General features: G+C 42.9%; 1 protein-coding gene across 1 annotated transcript; it reads left to right on the plus strand.

Annotated features, from left to right (window-relative positions):
- Positions 1 to 1,382: 1,382 nt before the first annotated feature.
- Positions 1,383 to 25,376, plus strand: LOC311104341 (matrix metalloproteinase-25-like; the record flags this gene model as incomplete). Its single annotated transcript, XM_084146155.1, has 10 exons — positions 1,383 to 1,484; positions 2,202 to 2,334; positions 4,789 to 4,936; positions 13,545 to 13,855; positions 14,364 to 14,543; positions 17,663 to 17,759; positions 17,885 to 17,967; positions 19,936 to 20,085; positions 20,322 to 20,603; positions 25,114 to 25,376. The coding sequence occupies 10 exons, from the start codon at positions 1,383 to 1,385 to the stop codon at positions 25,374 to 25,376; spliced, it is 1,749 nt and encodes a 582-aa protein (XP_084002281.1).
- Positions 25,377 to 26,537: the final 1,161 nt, after the last annotated feature.

Here is a 26,537-nt window from a genome sequence, read left to right on the forward strand (position 1 = left end):
CACGAAAACCTTTGGGATGAATTGGCACGCCGACTGCGAGCCAGGCCTAATCGCCCAACATCAGTGCCCGACTTCCCTAATGCTCTTGGGGCTGAATGGAAGCAAGTCCCCGCAGCAATGTTCCAATATCTAGTGGAAAGCCTTCCCAGAAGAGTGGAGGCTGTTATAGCAGCAAAGGGGGGACCAACTCCATATTAATGCCCATGATTTTGGAATGAGATGTTCGACGAGCCGGTGTCCACATACTTTTGGTCATGTAGTGTATGTATTGCGGTCTCTCTTTCTGTAAATCCCCAGCTTTCTTCCTCTGTTTTAATCTTCCTCATAAACATCCTCTATCTAATCTATTTTTATAAACACAATACTCAGCAGGTTGGAATTCTCGCCAGGGGGTGTCGAACATCAGTCCCAGCAAACAGGAAGGAGTGGAACCCACTGTTTCAGGACCTCATCACCCCCCCTTTCCATACTTCGCCCCCATGTTCCCCCCCATTCATATCCTCTCACACAGACACTCTATTGTTTCTTTCTTAAATTCCCTCCCTCCTTCATCTCTTGTCTGGCCCTTTACGGCGGACAAAGATACACATCTCTCTCCTTTGAATGAAAGATATGTGGTGAATACTGTTACCATCTGTGTTGTGGGTTCTGCTGAATTCATGTGGGTATCTGATGTGTATGACACAGGGTCAGTTCTCTGGCCAGTTTGCCGTAGCCGATGACATCCTCGTTTGGCATCAATTTGGACATACTGTATGAAGGCGTTTGAACTCTTGAACTTATCATCCCCAGATCAAAGGCAGGGTATGGGTTTGATGGGGTGTGGGACAGCTCCTTTTCAGGATGGGATGTTAGTTTCTGAGCAATATAGAGGACAAACTGTTTGCGTGTCCACTTTCTAAACAAGTGCTCTGCAGAGTCAGAGGAAACAGAAAGTGTGTGTGTGTTTACCAGAATGGAGTGGACGAGAAAGTGAACCCAGAAAAAGGGTTTCTGACTATTAGCGCATCCTATTGATCTATGCAGTATGTCCATCCATGCGCAGGCCCAGCCTAGTCCCAGGGGACTTAACAAGAGGAAAACACAGACAGAGACAGAGCTCTGCTAAAGAAGCATCTTCAACTATTCTGAGGAACTGTTCTCCATCTTGTGCTTTCTCTGCTTACTCAGGAAAAAGGTTGTTTATATCTATTTATTTATTTCATTCATCAGAGTTATCCAGAGAGCTGCAAAGGTTTCAGGTTGAGTAGCCTACGAGAAGCCAGCGGTTACGAGCCAAGCACTTGACCGCTTAAGTGGTTACATACTCTGTGGAATTAAACATCCTGTTTTGCCCATCTTTACGAGAGGTTGTGGTGAGCAAACGCATTTTCAGGTTAGCTATGTGTTATAATCGTCTGCTGTTGGTGAGCGGAGCAGGGCTTCTTCTAACAATCTCCATCGGGCTGTGTGCCCCAACGGCTGACCAGTACTCTCGTGGAGTGGTAAGTAGGAAACCCTGCACGCTTCTTCCAGTCTAATAATGACGACCAATTGAATAACCTTCATTATACGCATTTATGACATTCCCTCATGACATGCGAGATGTACAAATTAGATATTACATACGTTTTCATACATAGGCATTGTTCCAATATCCACATTGGCATACTATGTTCTATGCTAGTATTGGGATTCTACTAATGAATTACGCTAGATCCATACTGCCATTTGCACTGAATTATTTGACTGTGGTGTTGCCCGTAAATATTATGTTTCAGTTATGTGTTTCAAACGTAAAGAAAAGCTCATGGTAGTTATGTGTTTCAAACCAAAGAAAAGCTCATTGTACTCAAATCCACGTGGGCTGGCTAATGTTTAACAATAAAGTACATAAAGTGGTGCATGTTTACAATATTCCTAGGAACTGAGGCCAGTGTATATGCATACTGGAGATAGTTTCACAGTGTGTGTGTGAGAGAGTGTGTACAAAGTGTGTACATGCATGTGTGTGTATGTTGTCATTCTTGAGCTGTCTTTTTGCACAAACATTTGTGTTTCTTCCACATATACACATGCAAACGCACTCAATCACTTCCTTTCAAAAATGCTTTCTTCACATTATTGTGGAAGATATTCTGAAATATATCAAGGAATTAGGAATCACTCTGTGTGTGTGTGTGTGTGTGTGTGTGTGTGTGTATATCTCTCTCTCTGTGGAGGACTGGCTGAGTCGGTATGGGTACCTGCCCCCTCCGGACCCCCGCACGGAGAGGATCCAGACCAGGGAGGGCATCCAGAAAGCTCTCCGCCAGATGCAGAGGTTCGCTGGGCTAGAGGAGACAGGAACACTGGGTAAACTCTTCAGCATACCTTTGCATCCCTGAGTCTAATTATGTTTGATTGGGGAAAACATGTTGTATTGCTAAATTGACAAAATGCCTATATTATAAATGTTATTAAACTCACAAAATATTTTTTCAACATACATATATACACTAACGGTCAAAAGTTTTAGAACATGTACTCATTCAAGAGTTTTTCTTTATTTTTTACTATTTTCTACATTGAAGAATAATAGTGAAGACATCAAAACTATGAAATAACACATATGGAATCATGTAGTATCCAAAAAAGTGTTAAATAAATCAAAATATATCTTCAAATAAACACCCTTTGTTTTGATGACAGCTTTGCACACTCTTGGCATTCTCTCAACCAGCTTCATAAGGTAGTCACCTGGAATGCATTTCAATTAACAGGTGTGCCTTCTTAATGCATTTGAGCCAATCAGTTGTGTTGTGACAAGGTAGGGGCGGGTATACAGAAGATATCCCTATTTGGTAAAAGACCAAGTCCATATTGTGGCAAGAACAGCTCAAATAAGCAAAGAGAAACGACAGTCCATCATTACTTTAAGACATGAAGGTCAGTCAATACGGAACATTTCAAGAACTTTGAAAGTTTCTTCAAGTGCAGTCGCAAAAACCATCAAGTACTATGATGAAACTGGCTCTCATGAGGACCGCCACAGGAATGGAAGACCCAGAGTTACCTCTGCTACAGAGGATAAGTTCATTAGAGTTACCAGCCTCATCGCATGATACATCAGAAAAGCAGAACTTAATATTTGGTACAGAAACCTTTGTTTGCAATTACAGAGATAATACGTTTCCTGTAGGTCTTGACCAGGTTTGCACACACTGCAGCAGGGATTTTGGCCCACTCCTCCATACCGACCTTCTCCAGATCCTTCAGGTTTCGGGGCTGTCGCTGGGCAATACGGACTTTCAGCACCCTCCAAATATTTTCTATTGGGTTCAGGTCTGGAGACTGGCTAGGCCACTCCAGGACCTTGAGATGCTTCTTACGGAGCCACTCCTTAGTTGCCCTGGCTGTGTGTTTCGGGTCGTTGTCATGCTGGAAGACCCAGCCACGACCCATCTTCAATGCTCTTACTGGGGGAAGGAGGTTGTTGGCCAAGATCTCGCGATACATGGCCCCATCCATCCTCCCCTCAATACAGTGCAGTCGTCCTGTCCCCTTTGCAGAAAAGCATCCCCAAAAAATTATGTTTCCACCTCCATGCTTCACTGTTGGGATGGTGTTCTTGGGGTTGTACTCATCCTTCTTCTTCCTCCAAACACGGCAAGTGGAGTTTAGACCAAAAAGCTCTATTTTTGTCTCATCAGACCACATGACCTTCTTCCATTCCTCCTCTGGATCATCCAGATGGTCATTGGCAAACTTCAGACGAGCCTGGACATGCGCTGGCTTGAGCAGGGGGACCTTGAGTGCGCTGCAGGATTTTAATCCATGACGTCGTAGTGTGTTACTAATGGTTTTCTTTGAGACTGTGGTCCCAGCTCTCTTCAGGTCATTGACCAGGTCCTGCCGTGTAGTTCTGGGCTGATCCCTCACTTTCCTCATGATCATTGATGCCCCACGAGGTGAGATCTTGCATTGAGCCCCAGACCGAGGGTGATTGACCGTCATCTTGAACTTCTTCCATTTTCTAATAATTGCGCCAACAGTTGTTGCCTTCTCACCAAGCTGCTTGCCTATTGTCCTGTAGCCATCCCAGCCTTGTGCAGGTCTACAATTTTATCCCTGATGTCCTTACACAGCTCTCTGGTCTTGGCCATTGTGGAGAGGTTGGAGTCTGTTTGATTGAGTGTGTGGACAGGTGTCTTTTATACAGGTAATGACTTCAAACAGGTGCAGTTAATACAGGTAATGAGTGGAGAACAGGAGGGCTTCTTAAAGAAAAACTAACAGGTCTGTGAGAGCCGGAATTCTTACTGGTTGGTAGGTGATCAAATACTTACAAATTAATTACTTAAAAATCATACAATGTGATTTTCTGGATTTTTGTTTTAGATTCCGTCTCTCACAGTTGAAGTGTACCTATGATAAAAATTACAGACCTCTACATGCTTTGTAAGTAGGAAAACCTGCAAAATCGGCAGTGTATCAAATACTTGTTCTCCCCACTGTGTGTATATATATATATATATATATATATATATATATATATATATATATATATAGAGAGATATAGATATAGAGAGAGAGAGAGAGAGAGAGAGAGAGAGAGAGAGAGAGAGAGAGAGAGAGAGAGAGAGAGAGAGAGAGAGAGAGAGAGAGAGAGAGAGAGAGAGAGCCTGGATAACGACATCTTTGTTTCTCTACTAAAACAATCACACACCGTAACTGTTATTGTACACACTGATGAAAGAATAGAATATAATTATGAAAATATGAATGTGAATCTTTCTCTCTCTGTCCCCCCTTCTTCTCCTCCCTCAGACCATGCTACTCTTTCTCTGATGAAGACCCCTCGCTGTTCCCTTCCTGACATTGTCGGAACGGAAGACCTGAGGAAGAAGAGGAGGAAGAGGAAAAAGAGATATGCTTTGACCGGACTGAGCTGGAAAAATAATGATATCACCTGGAGGTATGATGTCACTGTCGCTGTAAAATACTAGTTATAAACTGGTTGGTTTGAGCTCTGAATGCTGATTGGCTCACAGCTGTGGTATATCAGACCGTATACCACGGGTATGACAATAAATTACTGTTTACTGTTTTAATTACGCTGGTAACTAGTTTATAATAGCAGTAAGGCACCTTGTGGGTTTGTGTTATATGGCCAATATACCACGGCAAATGGCTGCATCCAGGCACTCCGCGTAGTGCTGTGCGTAATAACAGCCCTTAGCCGTGGTATATTGGCAATATACCACACCTCCTCGGGTCTTATTGCTTAATTATACCAGTTACCAGATTCCGAATTAATTTAGTTACCAGATTTCGAAACAACTCAATTACTAGCTGTTTACGTGGCACATACTAGGCCATACTAGTCTCCACTCGATTTAACGTTTCAAAAACATACAGATGCGCTAGTTAAAAAGCTAAGATTTAAAGTGGGCTTCTTTTTTTTAGAAATAGGTCTTGCCTCTCCCTAAATAGCAGGAAGCAGATTGTACAGTCAACTTTCCTGCCAGTTCTTGACTATTGTGACACCATTTACCACTACTCTTAAACCATTGGATGCCATCTACCATAGTGCCCTTCTCTTTATTAGAGCTGACAGTTTTAATACTCATCACTGTATCCTGTATCAAAAGGTTGGCTGGTCCTCATTAAAGTCCCGTAGATCACTACTCCCTTTTTGTTTACAAAGCTCTACTACTAACCTTCCGACTTACCTAACTTGTTAAAGTATAAAAGCATGAGATACCAAACCCGTTCACAGGATTGGTTAACTCTTCAGGTTCCTCGGGTCTCCACCGAACTAGGATAATCTGCTTTTAGTTTTAATACACCTCATTGCTGGAACCAACTACAAAGCTGTCATCAAGGCAAAGGGTGGCTATTTGAAGAATCTCAAATATAACATATTTTTTTATTTGTTTAACACTGTTTTGTGTTATTTCATAGTTTTGATGTCTTCACTATTATTCTACAATGTAGAAAATAGTAAAAAATAAAGAGAAACCCTTGAATGAATAGGTGTTCTAAAACTTTTGACCGGTAGTGTATTTTCTAGGATCGACGAGACCTTGGACTCGCTTGCCGGCGCTCAGTGGTTTTTCACTTTAGACTTAGCCAGTGGGTACTGGCAAGTCGAGATGCACCCCAAGGATCATTGCAAAACTGCTTTTGTGACAAAGAGAGGACTTTTCGAACTCCAGGTCATGGGGTTTGGTTTGACAAATGCTCCAAGCAGCTTCCAGCGTCTCATGGACCTGGTTTTGGCTGATTTACAGTGGACAACATGTTTGGTGTACTTAGACGACATCATAGTGTTTGGTCGTACATTCCAAGAGCAAGTGAAGCATTTAGACAAGGTTTTCAGCAGATTGGAGCAGGCAGGACTAAGGTGAAGCCATCTAAGTGCCAGCTGAGGGAGTGTCCACTGACCCCATGAAAACAGAGACAGAAGCTTTTTAGGCCTGGCGTCATACTACAGGAGGTTGATAACAGATTTTACAGCTATGGCGGAGCCTTTGTACAGATTGACAGATAAGGGGAAAATGTTTGAGTGGAACGCAGCGTGTGAAGTGGCCTTTAATGAATTATGCATTACAATAATGCATTACATGTGAAGAATGGGGTGTTATGCCTTGAGAGTCAAAACTATGAGACAGATGACACCATCTGGGAAGGGGTTGTACCAGATGAGCTCGTACATGAGATACTTACCTTCCGTCTAGCCACTCTACCATAAAGGCCTGATTGGTGAAGTGCTGCAAAAAATGGTTGTTCTTCTGGAAGGTTCTCCCATCTCTACAGAGGAACTCTGGAGCTCAATCAGAGTGACCTTCGGGTTCTTGGTCACCTCCCTGACCAAGGCCCTTCTCCCCCAATTGCTCAGTTTGGCCGGGCGGCCAGCTCTAGGAAGAGTCTTGGTGGTTCCAAACTTCTTCCATTCAAGAATGATGGAGGCCACTGTGTTCTTAGGGACTTTCAATGCTGCAGAACCTTTTTGGTACACTTCCCCAGATCTGTGCCTCGATTACAATCCTGTCTTGGAGCTCTACGGACAATTCCTTCGACCTCATGGCTTGATTTTTGCTCTGACATGCTCTGTCAACTGTGGGACCTTATATAGACAGGTGTGTGCCTTTCCAAATCATGTCCAATCAATTGAATTTACCACAGGTAGGGCTGTGGCAGTCACAACATTTTGTCAGCCGGTGATTGTCAAGAAAATAACTGACGGCCTCAAGGTAATTGACTGTTAATTAACGTAAACACATTTAGCATCTTCTGGCTTCCACGCATAGCCTACAAGCCACTGATGCTGACCTTTGGAACATCTACATTTTAAAAAAAGTCTAATAATCCATGTAATATAGCCTATACCTTCACAATAAATCCATTACTTATTTTAGACAGGTCTAAAGAAGCATGATATGAAGAAAATGTAGTCTACTCTGAGTTGTCCTTATGTTAGGTCCTGAACTAGCTATGCCAAATGGCTGTGGGCTACACTAGTTAATTTAGCAGACAAGATTTGCTTAGAATTCCATGGCATTATTTTAAAGTATGAAGAATACAATTGAACAAAGCTGAACAAAGCTGAATAAAATAGAAAGGATATTCTCTCCAAACGATTTGAGGGAGTGCGCACAGTCGGCTATTCTGTGTTGAGCGGTTAACAAAGAAATAGGTATTCCTAAATGCTTAATTTAGAGTTATTAATGTAACTTTAGTTGTTCTACAAACATTGGGCTATACAGTGCCTTTCGCTGATATTGGCACCCTTGGTAAATCTGAGCAAAACGGACAGCGATTACTCACTTCGTATTGGACGAAGGTTTTTTCTTCAACGAGTCGGAAGCAAAGGATATTCTACAGACACCCGACAAGGCAAAATCCCCGTCATTCGCATGAGAAAGAGACGGATATATCGTGGACGTACAGTTGAAGTCGGAAGTTTACATAAACTTAGGTTGGAGTCATTAAAACTAGTTTTTCAACCACTCCACACATTTCTTGTTAACAAACTATGGTTTTGGTAAGTCGGTTAGGACATCTACTTTGTGCATGACACAAATAATTTTTCCAACAATTGTTTACACACAGATTATTTCACTTATAATTCACTGTATCACAATTCCAGTGGGTCAGAAGTTTACATACACTAAGTTGACTGTGCCTTTAAACAGCTTGGAAAATTCCAGAAAATGATGTCATGGTTTTAGACGCTTCTGATAGGCTAGTTGACATCATTTGAGTCAATTGGTGGTGTACCTGTGGATGTATTTCAAGGCCTACCTTCAAACTCAGTGCCTCTTTGCTTGACATCATGGGAAAATCAAAAGAAATCAGCCAAGACCTCAGAAAAAAAATGGTAGACCTCCACAAGTCTGGTTTATCCTTGGGAGCAATTTCCAAACGCCTGAAGGTACCACGTTCATCTGTACAAACAATAGTACGCAAGTATAAACACCATGGGACCACGCAGCCGTCATACCACTCAGGAAGGAGACGCGTTCTGTCTCCTAGAGATGAACGTACTTTGGTGCGAAAAGTGCTAATCAATCCCAGAATAACAGCAAAGGACCTTGTGAAGATGCTGGAGGAAACAGGTACAAAAGTATCTATATCCACAGTAAAACGAGTCCTATATCGACATAACCTGAAAGGCCGCTCAGCAAGGAAGAAGCCACTGCTCCAAAACCGCCATAAAAAAGCCAGACTATGGTTTGCAACTGCACATGGGGACAAAGATCGTACTTTTTGGAGAAATGTCCTCTGGTCTGATGAAACAAAAATAGAACTGTTTGGCCATAATGACCGTAGTTAAGTTTGGAGGAAAAAGGGGGTTACTTGCAAGCCAAATAACACCATCTCAACCGTGAAGCACGGGGTAGCAGCGTCATGCTGTGGGGGTGCTTTGCTGCAAGAGGGACTGGTGCACTTCACAAAATAGATGGCATCATGAGGAAGGAAAATTATGTGGATATATTGAAGCAACATCTCAAGACATCAGTAAGGAAGTTAAAGCTTGGTCGCAAATGGGTCTTCCAAATGGACAATGACCCCAAGCATACTTCCAAAGTTGTGGCAAAATGGCTTAAGGACAACAAAGTCAAGGTATTGGAGTGGCCATCTCAAAGCCCTGACCTCAATCCTATAGAAAATGTGTGGGCAGAACTGAAAAGGCGTGTGCGAGCAAAGAGGCCTACAAACCTGACTCAGTTACACCAGCTATGTCAGGAGGAATGGGCCAAATTCACCCAACTTATCGTGGGAAGCTTGTGGACGGCTACCCGAAATGTTTGACCGAAGTTAAACAATTTAAAGGCAATGCTACCTAATACTAATTGAGTGTATGTAAACTTCTGACCCACTGGAAATGTGATCAAATAAATAAAAGCTGAAATAAATAATTCTCTACTATTATTCTGACATTTCACATTCTTAAAATAAAGTGTTGAACCTGAGTGACCTAAGACAGGGAATTTTTACTAGGATTAAATGTCAGGAATTGTGAAAAACAGAGTTTAAATGTATTTGGCTAAGGTGTATGTAAACTTCCGACTTCAACTGTAGGTCGGGGTGCCTTTTAAGGATCCGACTGCGAGCGAGTAATCTGCCTCTTCCATCAATCCTATTAGCCAACATACGATCAAGGATATCCTACCAACGGGACATTAAAAACTGTAATATCGTCTGTTTCATCGAGTCGTCGTTGAACGACGACATGTATAACATACAGCTGGCGGGCTATACACTACATCGGCAGGATAGAACGGCTGGCTCCGGTACGACAAGGGGTGGCGGTCTGTGTATATTTGTAAACAACAGCAGTGCATAAAATCTAATACTAAAGAAGTCTCGAGGTTTTGCTCGCCTGAGGTAGAGTATCTTATGATAAGCTGTAGACCACACTATTTACCAAGAGAGTTTTCTTCTATATTTTTCATAGCTGTCTATTTACCACCACAAACCGATGCTGGCACTAAGATTGCACTCAATGAGCTGTATAAGGCCATAAGCAAACAGGAAAACGTTCATCCAGAGGCAGCGCTCCAAGTGGCCGGGGACTTTAATGCAGGGAAACTTAAATCCGTTATACCTCATTTCTACCAGCGTGTTAAATGTGCAACCAGAGGAAAAAAAACTCTAGACCACCTTTACTCCACACACAGAGACGCATACAAAGCTCTCCCTCGCCCTCCATTTGGCAAATCTGACCATAGTTCTATCCTCATGATTCATGCTTATGAGCAAAAACTAAAGCAGGAAGCACCAGTGACTCGGTTAATAAAAAAGTGGTCAGATGACGCAGACGCTAAGCTACAGGTCTGTTTTGCTAGCACAGACTGGAATATGTTCCAGGATTCTTCCGAAGGCATTGAGGAGTACACCACATCAGTCACTTGCTTCATCAATAAGTGCATCGATGACGTCGTCCCCACAGTGACTGTACGTACATACCCCAACAAGAAGCCATGGATTACAGGCAACATCCGCACTGAGCTAAAGGGTAGAGCTGCCGCTTTCAAGGAGCGGGACTCTAACCTGGACGCTTATAAGAAATCCCGCTATGCCCTCTGACGAACCATCAAACAGGCAAAGAGTCAATACAGGACTAAGATTGAATCATACTACACCGGCTCCGACACTCGTCGGATGTTACAGGGCTTGCAAACGATTATAGACTACAAAGGGAAGCACAGCCGCGAGCTGCCCAGTGACACGAGCCTACCAGACGAGCTAAATCACTTCTATGCTCGCTTCGAGACAAGCAAAACTGAAGCATGCATGAGAGCATCAACTGTTCCGGATGAATATGTAATCACGCTCTCCATAGCCGATGTGAGTAAGACTTTTAAGCAGGTCAACATTCACAAGGCCGCAGGGCCAGACGGATTACCAGGACGTGTACTCCGAGCATGCGCTGACCAACTGGTAAGTGTCTTCACTGACATTTTCAACATGTCCCTGACTGAGTTTGTAATACCAACATGTTTCAAGCAGACCACCATAGTCCCTGTGCCCAAGAACAGTAAGATAACCTGCCTAAATGACTACCGACCCGTAGCACTCAAGTCTGTAGCCATGAAGTGCTTTGAAAGGCTGGTCATGGCTCACATCAACACCATAATCACAGAAACCCTGGACCCACTCCAATTTGCATACCGCCCCAACAGATCCACAGATGATGCAATCTCTATTGCACTCCACACTGCCCTTTCCCACTTGGACAAAAGGAACACCTACTTGAGAATGCTATTAATTGACTACAGCTCAGCGTTCCAACACCATAGTGCCCTCAAAGCTCATCACTAAGCTAAGGATCCTGTGACTAAACACCTCACTCTGCAACTGGATCCTGGACTTCCTGAAGGGCCGCCCCCAGGTGGTAAGGGTAGGTAACAACACATCTGCCACACTGATCCTCAACACGGGGGCCCCTCCGGGGTGCGTGCTCAGTCCCCTCCTGTACTCCCTGTTCACCCATGACTGCATGGCCAGGCACGACTCCAACACCATCATTAAGTTTGAAGACGACACAACAGTGGTAAGCCTGATCACCGACAATGATGAGACAGCCTATATGGAGGAGGTCAGAGACCTGGCCGTATGGTGCCAGGAATACAACCTCTCCCTCAACGTGATCAAGACAAAGTAGATGATTGTGGACTACAGGGAAAAAAAGGGGACTGAGCACGCCCCCATTCTCATCGACGGGGCTGTAGTGGAACAGGTTGAGAGCTTCAAGTTCCTTGGAGTCCACATCACCAACAAACTATCATGGTCCAAACACACTAAGACAGTCGTGTAGAGGGCATGACAAAGCCTATTCCCCCTCAGGAGACTGAAAAGATTTGGCATGGGTCCTCAGATCCTCAAAAAGTACTACAGCTGCCCCCCATTGTCCCCCCCCCCCCCCACCCACCCCACCCCACCCCCTCTTTTACGCTGCTGCTAATCTGTTTATTATTAATGCATAGTCACTTTAACACTACCCACATGTACATATTACCTCAATTACCTCAACTAACCGGTGCCCCCTCACATTGACTCTGTACCAGTACCCCCCTAGCCTCCCTACTGTTATTTTATTTTACTGCTGCTCTTTAATATTTTTTATATATTTTTTTACTTATCTATTTTTAACTTAACACTTTTTTTCTTTTTCTTAAAACTGCATTGTTGGTTAAGGGCTTGTAAGTAAGCATTTCACTGTAAGGTCTACACCTGTTGTATTCCGCGCATGTGGCAAATAAAATGTGATTTGATTTGAATTCCAAGGTGCATATTGAAGATATTGGAAGAGCTGTCCACATTTACTTTTCGTCAGCCAACCAGATGAGTAGGCCTAACGAAGAGAAAAACACTAGCCTATGTCAATCTACTATCCCCCATAGTACAAAGATCGACCTATTCTATTCTGTGCGAGAAATAAATATTCCAAACATAGTCTAGGACAGTTGTGGGATGCGATAGATCCCAAATTAATACAACCACTATCATTATAAAACCTTTTTTACACAATGTAGCTGATGCAACAGATAAGAACGTTTAGCTTAAAATGTTGATAAACTATTAGGCTATTTCTTCACATTATAAGCGCAGCAATGCACACTTGGTAGTAAGCTATAAGCGCGAATGTTCCATTAGAGGAAAACACCATTATCAAAAGTGACCGCAAATGCAATTATGCATGTCATGCTTTAATTATAAAGGTGCATTTTTATGGTGAAAATTATCTTCCCCAAACATGAAACTCACGAGCTGCTTGTGTATGCGCAAAGCTGTCATCAAAGCAAAGGGTGGCTATTTGAAGAATCTCAAATATAAAATATATTTTCATTTGTTTAACACTATTTTGGTTAAAACATGATTCCATATGTGTTATTTCATAGTTTTGATGTCTTCACTATTATTCTACAATGTAGAAAATAGTAAAAATTAAGAAAAACCCTTGAATGAGTAGGTGTTCTAAAACTTTTGACCGGTAGTGTATAGTATACATTTTTTTTGTATCTGTTTCCATACTGTTTCCATATCTATAGTAGATAGACCATATGGTTAAAGAGAAAATAGCCTAATTAATGAAAAAAGCATTTAATCAACAATGGTTTTATTTTCAATTAACTCTGCAACTCTTCCAACTATTGATGTATTTCACAACTGCCGTCAGTTTGATGCCAAAAGATTGACAACAAATACAAACTGACAATATAAAACAAATTATAAAGGATATTTCATGCTAAAACCCTCATATTATTCATTAAGTTGATGGTTTATATTCAGGATAATGTTTTACAGCTTTGTCATACTATTATTTTATACATTTTACAGGTCACAGGTTTACAGGTGCTAAGGTCACACAGAGGGCCAGAGATAGTTACAGACAACCGTACAAATCTGAAGTACCCAAAAGGGCCACTAGATGTCTTGTGATAGGCATAAAATCCTTGAAAGATACCATGATTCTGGTAGTTTACTGGTAAACTTTGAAAGTTTCCAGTAATATACCCTCCCTTTGCAACCCTAATCTCCTCTCATGCCCTGCCTCATCCTCCCCACTCCAGTGTGCACAGCTACCCCTCCCCCTCCCTGTCCCCCTCCCTCCGCCCCGAACTGGTGGACCTCATCCTCACCTACGCCCTCCGTGTGTGGAGCAACCCCACCCCCCTCAACTTCCACCTTCTTCGCCCCTCCCGGGACCACCCCAACCAAGAGGGGGACTTCAGGGTGTCCTTCCCCAGCTCCTACCACGAGGACGGGTACCCCTTTGATGGCAAAGGGGGCACCCTGGCTCACGCCTTCTTCCCCGGGACGGCGGACATGGCGGGGGACACCCACTTTGACAACGGGGAGAGCTGGAGTTACGGGTATGGAGGTGAGAGAGAGGCTTACGGCGTAACACACATACACAGTGTGTACTTCTGTGAATAACATAATGAGATTTGAATTGCTTTCTCTTTCCCTCTCTATCCATCTATCTAATTTCCTCTCTCCCTCTTTCCTTGTCTCTCCCTTTCTTTTCCCTTCATCTTTAGCTCCCCCAACCTCTGTCTCCCTTTTTTTCCCTCCCTCCATTTCTGTCATTCTCTCCCTCTATCGCCAAATTGCCTATACCTACAGTATATGTACATGTCTATCTCAACTACCTCGTACCCCTGCACATCGACTCGGTACTGGTACCCCATGTATATAGAAAGTTATCATTACTCATTGTGTATTTATTCCTTGTGTTATTATTTTTCTATTATTTCAAATTTTTTCTCTCTGCATTGTTGGGAAGGGCCCGTGAGTAAGCGTTTCACTGTTAGTCTACACCTGTTGTTTACGAAGCATGTGACAAATACAACATCTCTCTTTTTCTCTCCTCTCCATCTCTTTCTCAGATGACATTGGCACCACTGATCTCTTCACGGTGGCGGTGCATGAGTTTGGCCACGCCCTGGGCCTCTCACATTCCTCTTCCAATCCCTCCATCATGAGGCCATACTACCAGGGGACTGTGGGGGACATCCAGAGCTATACACTACCTACCGATGACAGGCTGGGAATACAGGCTATATACGGTACACACCATCACACTCACACACAGTGCACACACACACATTTCAAATCAAATCAAATCACATTTTATTGGCCACATGCGCCGAATACAACAGGTGCAGACATTACAGTGAAATGCTTACTTACAGCCCTTAACCAACAGTGCATTTATTTTTAATAAAACAGTGACAAAAAAAAAGTGTTGAGAAAAAAAGAGCAGAAGTAAAATTAAATAACAGTAGGGAGGCTATATATACAGGGGGGTACCGGTGCAGAGTCAATGTGTGGGGGCACCGGCTAGTTGAGGTAGTTGAAGTAATACAGTGGGGGAAAAAAGTATTTAGTCAGCCACCAATTGTGCAAGTTCTCCCACTTAAAAAGATGAGAGAGGCCTGTAATTTTCATCATAGGTACAGACAAATTATGACAGACAAATTGACTATGACAGACAAATTGAGATTTTTTTTCTCCAGAAAATCACATTGTAGGATTTTTAATGCATTTATTTGCTAATTATGGTGGAAAATAAGTATTTGGTCACCTACAAACAAGCAAGATTTCTGGCTCTCACAGACCTGTAACTTCTTCTTTAAGAGGCTCCTCTGTCCTCCACTCGTTACCTGTATTAATGGCACCTGTTTGAACTTGTTATCAGTATAAAAGACACCTGTCCACAACCTCAAACAGTCACACTCCAAACTCCACTATGGCCAAGAGCAAAGAGCTGTCAAAGGACACAAGAAACAAAATTGTAGACCTGCACCAGGCAGGGAAGACTGAATCTGCAATAGGTAAGCAGCTTGGTTTGAAGAAATCAACTGTGGGAGCAATTATTAGGAAATGGAAGACATACAAGACCACTGATAATCTCCCTCGATCTGGGGCTCCACGCAAGATCTCACCCCGTGGGGTCAAAATGATCACAAGAACGGTGAGCAAAAATCCCAGATCCACACGGGGGGACCTAGTGAATGACCTGCAGAGAGCTGGGACCAAAGTAACAAAGCCTACCATCAGTAACACACTACGCCGCCAGGGACTCAAATCCTGCAGTGCCAGACGTGTCCCCCCTGCTTAAGCCAGTACATGTCCAGGCCCGTCTGAAGTTTGCTAGAGTGCATTTGGATGATCCAGAAGAGGTTTGGGAGAATGTCATATGGTCAGATGAAACCAAAATAGGTTTTAAGTAAAAACTCAACTCGTCGTGTTTGGAGGACAAAGAATGCTGAGTTGCATCCAAAGAACACCATACCTACTGTGAAGCATGGGGGTGGAAACATCATGCTTTGGGGCTGTTTTTCTGCAAAGGGACCAGGACGACTGATCCGTGTAAAGGAAAGAATGAATGGGGCCATGTATCGTGAGATTTTGAGTGAAAACCTCCTTCCATCAGCAAGGGCATTGAAGATGAAACGTGGCTGGGTCTTTCAGCATGACAATGATCCCAAACACACCGCCCGGGCAACGAAGGAGTGGCTTCGTAAGAAGCATTTACATTTACATTTAACCTGTGTCATTGCCAACAAAGGGTATATAACAAAGTATTGAGAAACTTTTGTTATTGACCAAATACTTATTTTCCACCATAATTTGCAAATAAATTCATTAAAAATCCTACAATGTGATTTTCTGGAAAAAAAATTCTCATTTTGTCTGTCATAGTTGACGTGTACCTATGATGAAAATTACAGGCCTCTCTCATCTTTTTAAGTGGGAGAACTTGCACAATTGGTGGCTGACTAAATACTTTTTTCCCCCACTGTATGTACATGTGGGTAGAGTTAAAGTGACTATGCATAAATAATTAACAGAGTAGCAGCAGCGTAAAAAGATGGGGTGGGGGGTGGGGGTGGGGGGGGCAGTGCAAATAGTCCGGGTAGCCATGATTAGCTGTTCAGGAGTCTTATGGCTTGGGGGTAGAAGCTGTTGAGAAGTCTTTTGGACCTAGACTTGGCACTCCGGTACCGCTTGCCGTGCGGTAGCAGAGAGAACAGTCTATGACTAGGGTGGCTGGAGTCTTTGACAATTTTGAGGGCCTTCCTCTGACACCGCCTGGTATAGAGGTCCTGGATGGCAGGAAGCTTGGCCCCAGTGATGTACTGGGCCGTATGCACTACCCTCTGTAGTGCCTTGCAGTCGGAGGCCGAACAGTTGCCATACCAGGCGGTGATGCAACCAGTCAGGATGCTCTCGATGGTGCAGCTGTATAATTTTTTGAGGATCTGAGGACCCATGCCAAATCTTTTCAGTCTCCTGAGGGGGAATAGGCTTTGTCGTGCCCTCTTCACGACTGTCTTGGTGTGTTTGGACCATGATAGTTCTTGGTGATGTGGACACCAAGGAACTTGAAGCTCTCAACCTGTTCCACTACAGCCCCGTCGATGAGAATGGGGGCGTGCTCAGTCCTCTTTTTTTTCCTGTAGTCCACAATCATCTCCTTTGTCTTGGTCACGTTGAGGGAGAGGTTGTTATCCTGGCACCACACGGCCAGGTCTCTGACCTCCTCCCTATAGGCTGTCTCATCGTTGTCGGTGATCAGGCCTACCACTGTTGTGTCGTCTGCAAACTTAATGATGGTGTTGGAGTCGTGCCTGGCCATGCAGGCATGGGTGAACAGGGAGTACAGGAGGGGACTGAGCAAGCACCCCGAAGGGGCCCCCGTGTTGAGGATCAGTGTGGCAGATGTGTTGTTACCTACCCTTACCACCTGGGGGCGGCCCGTCAGGAAGTCCAGGATCCAGTTGCAGAGGGAGGTGTTTAGTCCCAGGATCCTTAGGTTAGTGATGAGCTTTGAGGGCACTATGGTGTTGAATGCTGAGCTGTAGTCATTTGAAGTCTTTATGGTCCTCTGTGGTCTTTGTGGTCCTCTGTAGCTCAGCTGGTAGAGCACGGCGCTTGTAACGCTAAGGTAGTGGGTTCGATCCCCGGGACCACCCATACACAAAAAAAATTATGCACGCATGACTGTAAGTCGCTTTGGATTAAAGCGTCTGCTAAATGGCATATTATATTATATTATTTGGATCCTCAACAAAGGGAATTGTCATAAAGACCCATATGCAGTACAAACGCACGCATGCACAACACAAACAGAGACATAGGAACACAAATGCTCAAAAAATACTGAAATGGTATTTCATAGGAAAGAGAAGAAAGTCTGCAACGCATCCCACTCCGGCCCCCACCACTCCCAAGCTACCTTTCCTGCCTAGTCCTCCTTCCCCAAGACTAACACCACAGTAAGTGTATAACTGGGAAAATACTGCACTACTACTATTGTTATAGTTAAGATACTATATCACAATATGATGAAAATATCATAAAGATACAGTACCCTCTCTCTACCGCCCCTTACAAAACACAGCCCAGACCCTGCTCTGCCAGATCGCTGTGAGGGGAAATATGATGCCATTGCCAACATCAGAGGAGAAGTCTTCTTCTTCAAGGGTAAGAAGAACAACCATTTTTCATGTTAACTCCAGAAAAATGTATGGGCTTGAGAATGTTAGTGTCTGTGTGGCGCAATTTTCTCATGAGCCAAAAGTGGTCCCCGAAAATTGCATACTACAGTGAGATCCAAAAGTATTTGGACAGTGACACATTTTGTGTTGTTTTGGCTCTGTACTTCAGCACTTTGGATACAAATGAAGGGTAAATAATGTATTGTGTCATTTCGGAGTCACTTTTATTGTAAATAAGAATAGAATATGTTTCTAAATACTTCTACATTAGCATGATTACGGGGGGGGGGGGGGGGGGGGGTGTATGATGCTTATGCCTCTGTAACTTTCTCACTCATCATTATTCACTCATCATTCATGATTATCCATAGCATCCACATTAATGTAGAAGTGTTTAGAAATATATTATATTCTTATTTACAATGAAAGTGACTCCAAAATGACACAATACATTATTTACCATTCATTTGTATCCAAAGTGCTGAAGTACAGAGCCAAAACAACACATAATGTGTCACTGTCCAAATACTTTTGGATCTCACTGTAGTATGCAATTTTCAGGGACCACTTTTGGCTAAAAAGTATACAAAGTACCAGAGTCTCTCTATAAAGGGAAGATTGCAGAATTAGGTTGCTGTTAAACATTCTGATTGGTTTCATCCTTCCAACTAAAAGTCCCAATACGACATATCACTTTACAATTGTATTTTGGGCAAAATTTTATTTTATCCGAATTTAACCGAAGTGATGTCGTTCAGAAAAGTGACGTCAAGAGAAGAACACACGTGTGAATACACCGCAGGAGTGAAGTCACTGTCCACATAAGACAGGAAAGACCCACATCATTGTTTAGTGTTTTAAATAGTTTTGCACTCTGAATAAAGCCAACTTATCATCTGACCATATCCTGTGATTTCTTTATTCTGTATCAGCTAAAAATGTTTTCATCACTTAGACAGCATGCAGGCTTTTAGCATAGCGCCCGTTACACCACTGCTGGCTTACCCCTACTAGCTAACCACTAGCAGCCTTGAAACACATCACTTATTAGCAGCTCAGCACATCAGCATTTCTCATACTATTACACAAAATCAAGATGAACCTATATCATCATAGTAGACATTGAACGTCTATAACCAAACTGGCTAAAACTGTTGTTGGCCGATGGTAGCTATAGCTAGCCACATGCTAACCTGAGTACTAACGTTACTAGCAGCAGTAACAGTAAATCCAGGTATAATGGCTAACACAAACATTGGCTACCATGATATCCTGCAACTTATATCGGCAAATAAAGATCAGACAGTTCAGCAAAAATAAAGACATACCTTGAAATAAACAATGACATTAATATTTCACCATTTATTTCTGCAAAACGTGCAGTGTTAATGGAGTTGTTGTAGCTTGCTTGTTAGCTAGCTATCTTATTCCATCCCCAAACACCATGCTAGATCCGAGTGGGCCAGTTCGTTTTGCATGGCCCGGTGCACTTCTTCGTTGTTTATCATCTACTAGCAACATAACATGACAAAACTCTTTGGGCACTTTAGTATCTACTTACCCAATTCGCCTCCATCACCAAAGCCGCCAGCCAGCTGTTTCTTTCTTGACATCAAAGCCCAATGGTATAGGAGTTTTTGATAAATGTAAATCAAATTGTGAAAATAGAAGTGTATATCTTTTTTTTGTTGCATAAAGACCGGTTTAGATGGAATACAATCAATTTACGTTGTTAGATTTGTGGAATATACTGTATATCGTGCAACCTTTCCTTTAACACTTATCCGAAGTGCACTTATCAGAAGTCAACTGTAACCTGTACATTGTACACAAGCACGTATGCATAGTGCATACACATGCTGTATACTGTACACCCAAAACACACACTTTCCCATTCTCTCTCCCCCCCAACCTCTGCCTCTCCCTTTATTTTCTCTCTCCCTCCCTCTCTCAGGTGCTTTCTTCTGGCGTGCTCAGCAGTGGGGTTCTCTGGTGTCTTTCATCCCAGCACTGATCCACAACTTCTGGGTTGGGCTCCCCCTAAGGCTGGACCGGATCGACACAGTCTATGAGAGGAGCGACGGACACATCATCTTCTTCATCGGTGAGAGAGGCAAAAATATTCCAAAATATATAATACTGCATAATATTATATGTTATGATATATATCGTAAATACATAATATTCTGAATTGTTTATTGTTTACTGTTATGTGCTTGTGTGAGTAGTATATGAATGCCCAAATGAGCGTCTTCTATTTGTTTATGTCTGATAAATGATATATTTCAATTTGATTCATCTCTCTCTGGTTGTCCTCTGTCCTCTGTACTCTCTGTGCAGGAGCCCAGTACTGGGTGTTCAAAGACAGGGCCTCTCTGCCTGGGTACCCACGCTCTTTGGAGGAATGGGGCATGCGTACCATGGACGGTCGGGCACTGGAGAGGGTGGAGGCGGTGTTCGTGTGGGCACACAACGGGAAAACATACGTGTTCAGCGGAGGGGAGTTCTGGAGATTTGACGAAGGGGGGCGGGACAGGAAACTGGAGGGGGGGTACCCCAAAAGGGCCTCCCTCTGGACAGGGGTGCCCTCTGACCCCGATGACATCATCAGCTGGGGAGACGGTAAGAGAGGCGCTCGAGTTAGTGCTTGCCCCTAATTACAGATCCAGGATCAGATTAGCCTTTACCCAATCCAACCATTTTACCCAGGGATGGGCAACTGGCAGCCCCCCCTTTTGTAGACCCGCGAATAAAAAAAAATTAGGAACTCAGTCGGGGTCTCAACTGTTGAGAGTTAGAGCAATAGAATACACAAGGTGCAATTTGAAAATATGGTTGTGCATCAGCAGTTTTTCTATTATGTCAGTCACTGACAGTCACTCAATTCGCCCATGTCAGCTAAAATGTTTTAGATTGGTAAATTAGTCTAGCGGCCAGCTATCTAAACTTGTAGTAAGCATGGTCGAATTACCAACCTATGGCAAAATGTGTAGACTTGCAGGAAATTAGCTGTAAAACTGCAAATTCTTCTCTCCACCCCTTGGCAAAATTAGTAGAATTGCATGAAATTAGTTATAAAATTGCAACATTTTCTCTCCGCCCCATGGCAGAATGTGTAGAATTGCAAGAAATTAACTCTAAAACTATAAATGTTTCTCTTCGCTGTCAAGAGGGGGGCCGCTAAAATGTTTTGCTCACAACAAAATGTTGCTTAGGGCCCCAAAAAGGCTAGGGCCATCTGTGGGTATAGATTTACTGTGGGTATGGATGTGGGTACGCAGAACCACGAGCCTCTCATGATGAGTTCCGTTCTAAGCTGACATATGGATTTGTTTTAAGATGGTCATACAGTGGATCATTTACCTATTTGATTTAGAAAAATAATTTGGCTATAGCCCATAGAAACGCATTGAATAACACGTTCATAAATGGAAAAAAAAGAGTGATTAGTTTGTAGCCAAAACGGTTCGGAAGCTGCAAACAGAAGTTGGCACATCGATGGTACCTACTTCAGACGAGTCCCCTAACACTTGTGGGGGTCGTAGAGCAAAACGGAGACCACCATCGTGTTCGTCAGAGTCATAATAGTTTGTAGCTCATACCGTTCGGACACTACAGACGTTTTCAGTGAGAAGACCGATTTTTGGGATGTCTCATGGTCTGAGAAACACCACTTTTAAATTGACAATATGGAATGCAATGACATCCCTTTTAACATTTTTAAATGCATGACACATGCCTTAATGAATTATCACTATTAACTATCCTATTATCACTATTAACTGTACATACCGTAACTGTAATCCCTATATAAACTCACTTCAGTAAACAAAGGCAACGTGTATGAGCATGTATACATGTGTCTTATTGCTCTACATTGCAATAACAAAATAAATCATCTTCACATTTCCCAAAAGTTATCTCGCTCATTCACTCGGACACACACACACACACACACACACACACACACACACACACACACACACAGGAGCTGCACGTGGTCTCTCTCTCACTCACAGCTGCACTGGGCACGCTCTGACCACGCCAACATCTCGTGAGCTGGTGAGTAGCCTCCTTGAAAGCTAGTGAGCAAGACGGCTAACGTCTAATTGCTAGACATTCAAATAGCATATTTATATCATCACTCAAACACATTTACTTTCGATTAAACAACACACAGTAACTTCTGTAACATTCTGACATGAACAAATACATTTTAAATTGAATTCGGACCTGAAAGGGGGGAAATATAGAAATGAATCACACAGAGAATTTGTTTCAGCTTCAAGTCAGTGTAATGAGTGAGCTGGGAAGCTCCATGCGCCTCTAATAGGAATTCTTAGGCATAACCAATAAAACAGAAAACACAGATCATATTATCAACAATCAGACAAATGATAGCATATCACTTGCTTGTACACATTATGATTCTGTATTATTTCGTTATGGCATTATACATTTTTCATATGGGTGGCCCCGGAAATGAAACCCACAATCCTGGTGTTGCAAGCACCATGCTCTACCAACTGAGCTGTACAGGACCACACTACTCTGAGAGGAGCTTTTGGCACTTATGTGTTGTAGGAGTTATCAGAAGTTCGTAGTTCCGACTTGGAAGTTTCTCTTGAACGACCCTCCAAGTCGTAATTACAGTGCATTCAGAATGTATTCAGACCCCTTCCCTTTTTCCACATTTTGTTACGTTACAGCCTTATTCTAAAATTAATTTAATAAATGTTTTTCCTCATCAAACTACACACAATACCCCATAATGACAAAGCAAAAACAGGTTTTTAGATTTTTTTTTTGCAAATGTATAAAAAATTAAAAACAGAAACAGATTATTTACATAAGTATTCAGACCCTTTGTCCCTTTCCGAGACAGGATTGTGTCGAGGCACGGATCTGGAGAAGGGTACCAAATAATTTCTGCAGCATTGAAGGTCCCCAAGAACACAGTGGCCTCCATCATTCTTAAATGGAAGAAGTTTGGAACCACCAAGACTCTTCCTAGAGCTGGCCGCCCGGCCAAACTGATCAATCGGGGGAGAAGGGCATTGGTCAGGGAGGTGACCAAGAACCTGATGGTCACTCTGACAGAGCTCCAGAGTTCCTCTGTGGAGATGAGAGAACCTTCCAGAAGGACAACCATCTCTGCAGCACTCCACCAATCAGGCTTTTATGGTAGAGTGGCCAGACGGAAGCCATCCAGTAAAAGGTACATGACAGCCCGCTTGGAGTTTGCCAAAAGACACCTAAAGGACTCTCAGACCATGAGAAGCTAGATTATCTGGTCTGATGAAATCAACATTGAACTCTTTGGCCTGAATGCCAAGCGTCATGTCTGGAGGAAACCTGGCACCATCCCTACGGTAAAGCATGGTGGTGGCAGCATCATGCGGTGTGAATGTTTTTCAGTGGCAGGGACTGGGAGACAAGTCAGGTTCGAGGGAAAGATGAACGGAGCAAAGTGCAGAGAGATCCTTGATGAAAACCTTCTTCAGAGTGCTCAGGACCTCAAACTGGGGCGAAGGTTCACCTTCCAACAGGACAATGACCCTAAGCACACAGCCAAGACAACACAGGAGTGGCTTCAGGACAAGTCTCTGAATGTCCTTAAGTGGCCCAGCCAGAGCCCGGACTTGAACCCAATCGAACATCTCTGGAGAGACCTGAAAATAGCTGTGCAGCGACTCACCTCATCCAACCTGACAGAGCTTGAGAGGATCTTCAGAAAATAATGGGAGAAAATCCCCAAATACAGGTATGCCAAGCTTGTAGCGTCATACACAAGAAGACTCAAGGCTGCAATCGCTGCCAAAGGTGCTTCAACAAAGTACTAAGTAAAGGGTCTGAATACTTATGTAAATGTAATATTTCTAAAAACCTGTTTTTGCTTTGTCATTATGGGGTATTGTGTGTAGATTGATGAGGGGATATTTATTTTATTTTATACATTTTATAATAAGGCTGTAACATAACAAAATGTGGAAAAAGTCAAGGGGCCTGAATACTTTCCGAATGCACTGTACAAGTGGGAAACCTGCATATTTTTTGTTACCGAGTTGCCGAGTTGTTACCGTTTCACCACTGACCTTTGACCTTTTCAACCAAAAGATGACAACAAATCAATTTGACAATTACAAACTTATCCCATAGGGCGGTGCACAATTGGCCCAGCGTCGTCTGGGTTTGGCTGGTGTAGGACGTCATTGTAAATAAGAATTTGTTCTTAACTGACTTGCCTAGTTAAATAAAGGTAAAATAAATAAATAAATAAATACAATTATTTAAATAATGTGAATATAGCCAGTTGACCATATTGTCAATGTTAAGCAAGCTAGCTAACTTTATTATTAGCAACGTTAGCTATCTTATCTAGCTACCTAAATCTTTTTTGTTTAATAATTGTTCCGACTTCAAAAGCACTGGAACACAATCATGTTGGACTTATAACTTCCCACTTTCCCACTTTCCCACTTCCCACGAGCACATGAATGCCCCGTTCGTCACATGAATATAAATATATTATATGCAACTTTACTGAGAGTGTGATATTGGGAGATTATCAATTGTGGAAAAGTCCGTCCTCTCCTCGACCCCTCCATCCTCCTATCCTCTGTGACACGGAAACCAATGAGTGGTCGAGGAGAGTGTCAATTTGTTAGTAAGCGATAGGAGGAGTATGCTCTCCTCCTCGATTACCTACTTTGGCAGAGGATGCACAAGAGTTTCCTCCCAGCAGCTAGCGTGGAAGTGTTTTAAAATTTGCCACACCCCCTCAAAGGAGAAAAGCATGCACACATTTAAAAACAATATGCTACTTATATAACCTTTTATCACTTTACACATTTATTTTGGGATTTCACCCCTGTGAATTTGCCTGATGACGTGCGAGTGGAGAAGGCGAGTCTAATTTCATACAAGCGCATTTCTTTCAACGTTTCCTCTCTTCGCCGCCGCTCCTCGATTACCTTTGATCTTTTTCAAAAGGAGGCGAGGAGAGGACGGAGGAGAGGAAGCGAGGAGTCGAGCAAACCAATTGAGAATCTCCCAATGTGTTTAGTTGACCACATCTCTCCTTCAACTACACAAACCATACCACAATCAATCTCTTCCCTATGCCCCTCAGGAGATGCTTATTTTTTCAAGGACACCTCCTACTGGGTGCTAAAGAGAGGGGGATTGGACCAGGGAAGTATCACTCCAAAATCCACAGCAGTGGATTGGATGAAATGTAAGGTTGCTGGACCAACTCCCACCCACTTACCCAAGATGCCTCACCATACTGGCAGAGACTGTGACCAGAGCAGAACTGTGACAAAACAAGCATCTTATTGGCTAATCATACTGTCTGTTTTTGGTTTGTTGTTATTTTCTGTTTCTGTATGTTAGTGTTTTATTTTTTCAATGTTTTTTTCTCTGTTAACTACAATGATTACAATGATTTGTTGAAAATGAAATGAAATAGATAAAATGACACACAGCAAGCAGGGTTCATGAGTTGTGATGATTTCAGTGCTCTGAGGAATTATAAGACATTTACAGTGTATTTACGTACAGTGGGGAAAAAAAGTATTTAGTCAGCCACCAATTGTGCAAGTTCTCCCACTTAAAAAGATGAGAGAGGCCTGTAATTTTCATCATAGGTACACGTCAACTATGACAGAAAAATTGAGGAAAAAAATTCCAGAAAATCACATTGTAGGATTTTTTATGAATTTATTTGCAAATTATGGTGGAAAATAAGTATTTGGTCACCTACAAACAAGCAAGATTTCTGGCTCTCACAGACCTGTACCTTCTTCTTTAAGAGGCTCCTCTGTCCTCCACTCGTTACCTGTATTAATGGCACCTGTTTGAACTTGTTATCAGTATAAAAAACACCTGTCCACAACCTCAAACAGTCACACTCCAAACTCCACTATGGCCAAGACCAAAGAGCTGTCAAAGGACACCAGAAACAAAATTGTAGACCTGCACCAGGCTGGGAAGACTGAATCTGCAATAGGTAAGCAGCTTGGTTTGAAGAAATCAACTGTGGGAGCAATTATTAGGAAATGGAAGACATAAGAGACCACTGATAATCTCCCTCGATCTGGGGCTCCACACAAGATCTCACCCCGTGTTGTCAAAATAATCGCAAAAATTCCAGAACCACACGGGGGGACCTAGTGAATGACCTGCAGAGAGCTGGGACCAAAGTAACAAAGCCTACCATCAGTAACACACTTTGCCGCCAGGGACTCAAATCCTGCAGTGCCAGACGTGTCCCCCTGCTTAAGCCAGTACATGTCCAGGCCCGTCTGACATTTGCTAGAGTGCATTTGGATGATCCAGAAGAGGATTGGGAGAATGTCATATGGTCAGATGAAACCAAAATAGAACCTTTTGGTAAAAACTCAACTCGCCGTGTTTGGAGGACAAAGAATGCTGAGTTGCATCCAAAGAACACCATACCTACTGTGAAGCATGGGGGTGGAAACATCATGCTTTGGGGCTGTTTTTCTGCAAAGGGACCAGGACGACTGATCCGTGTAAAGGAAAGAATGAATG

Source organism: Coregonus lavaretus (genome assembly GCF_964263955.1).
Source record: "Coregonus lavaretus genome assembly, chromosome: 28".
Lineage (NCBI taxonomy): Eukaryota > Metazoa > Chordata > Actinopteri > Salmoniformes > Salmonidae > Coregonus > Coregonus lavaretus.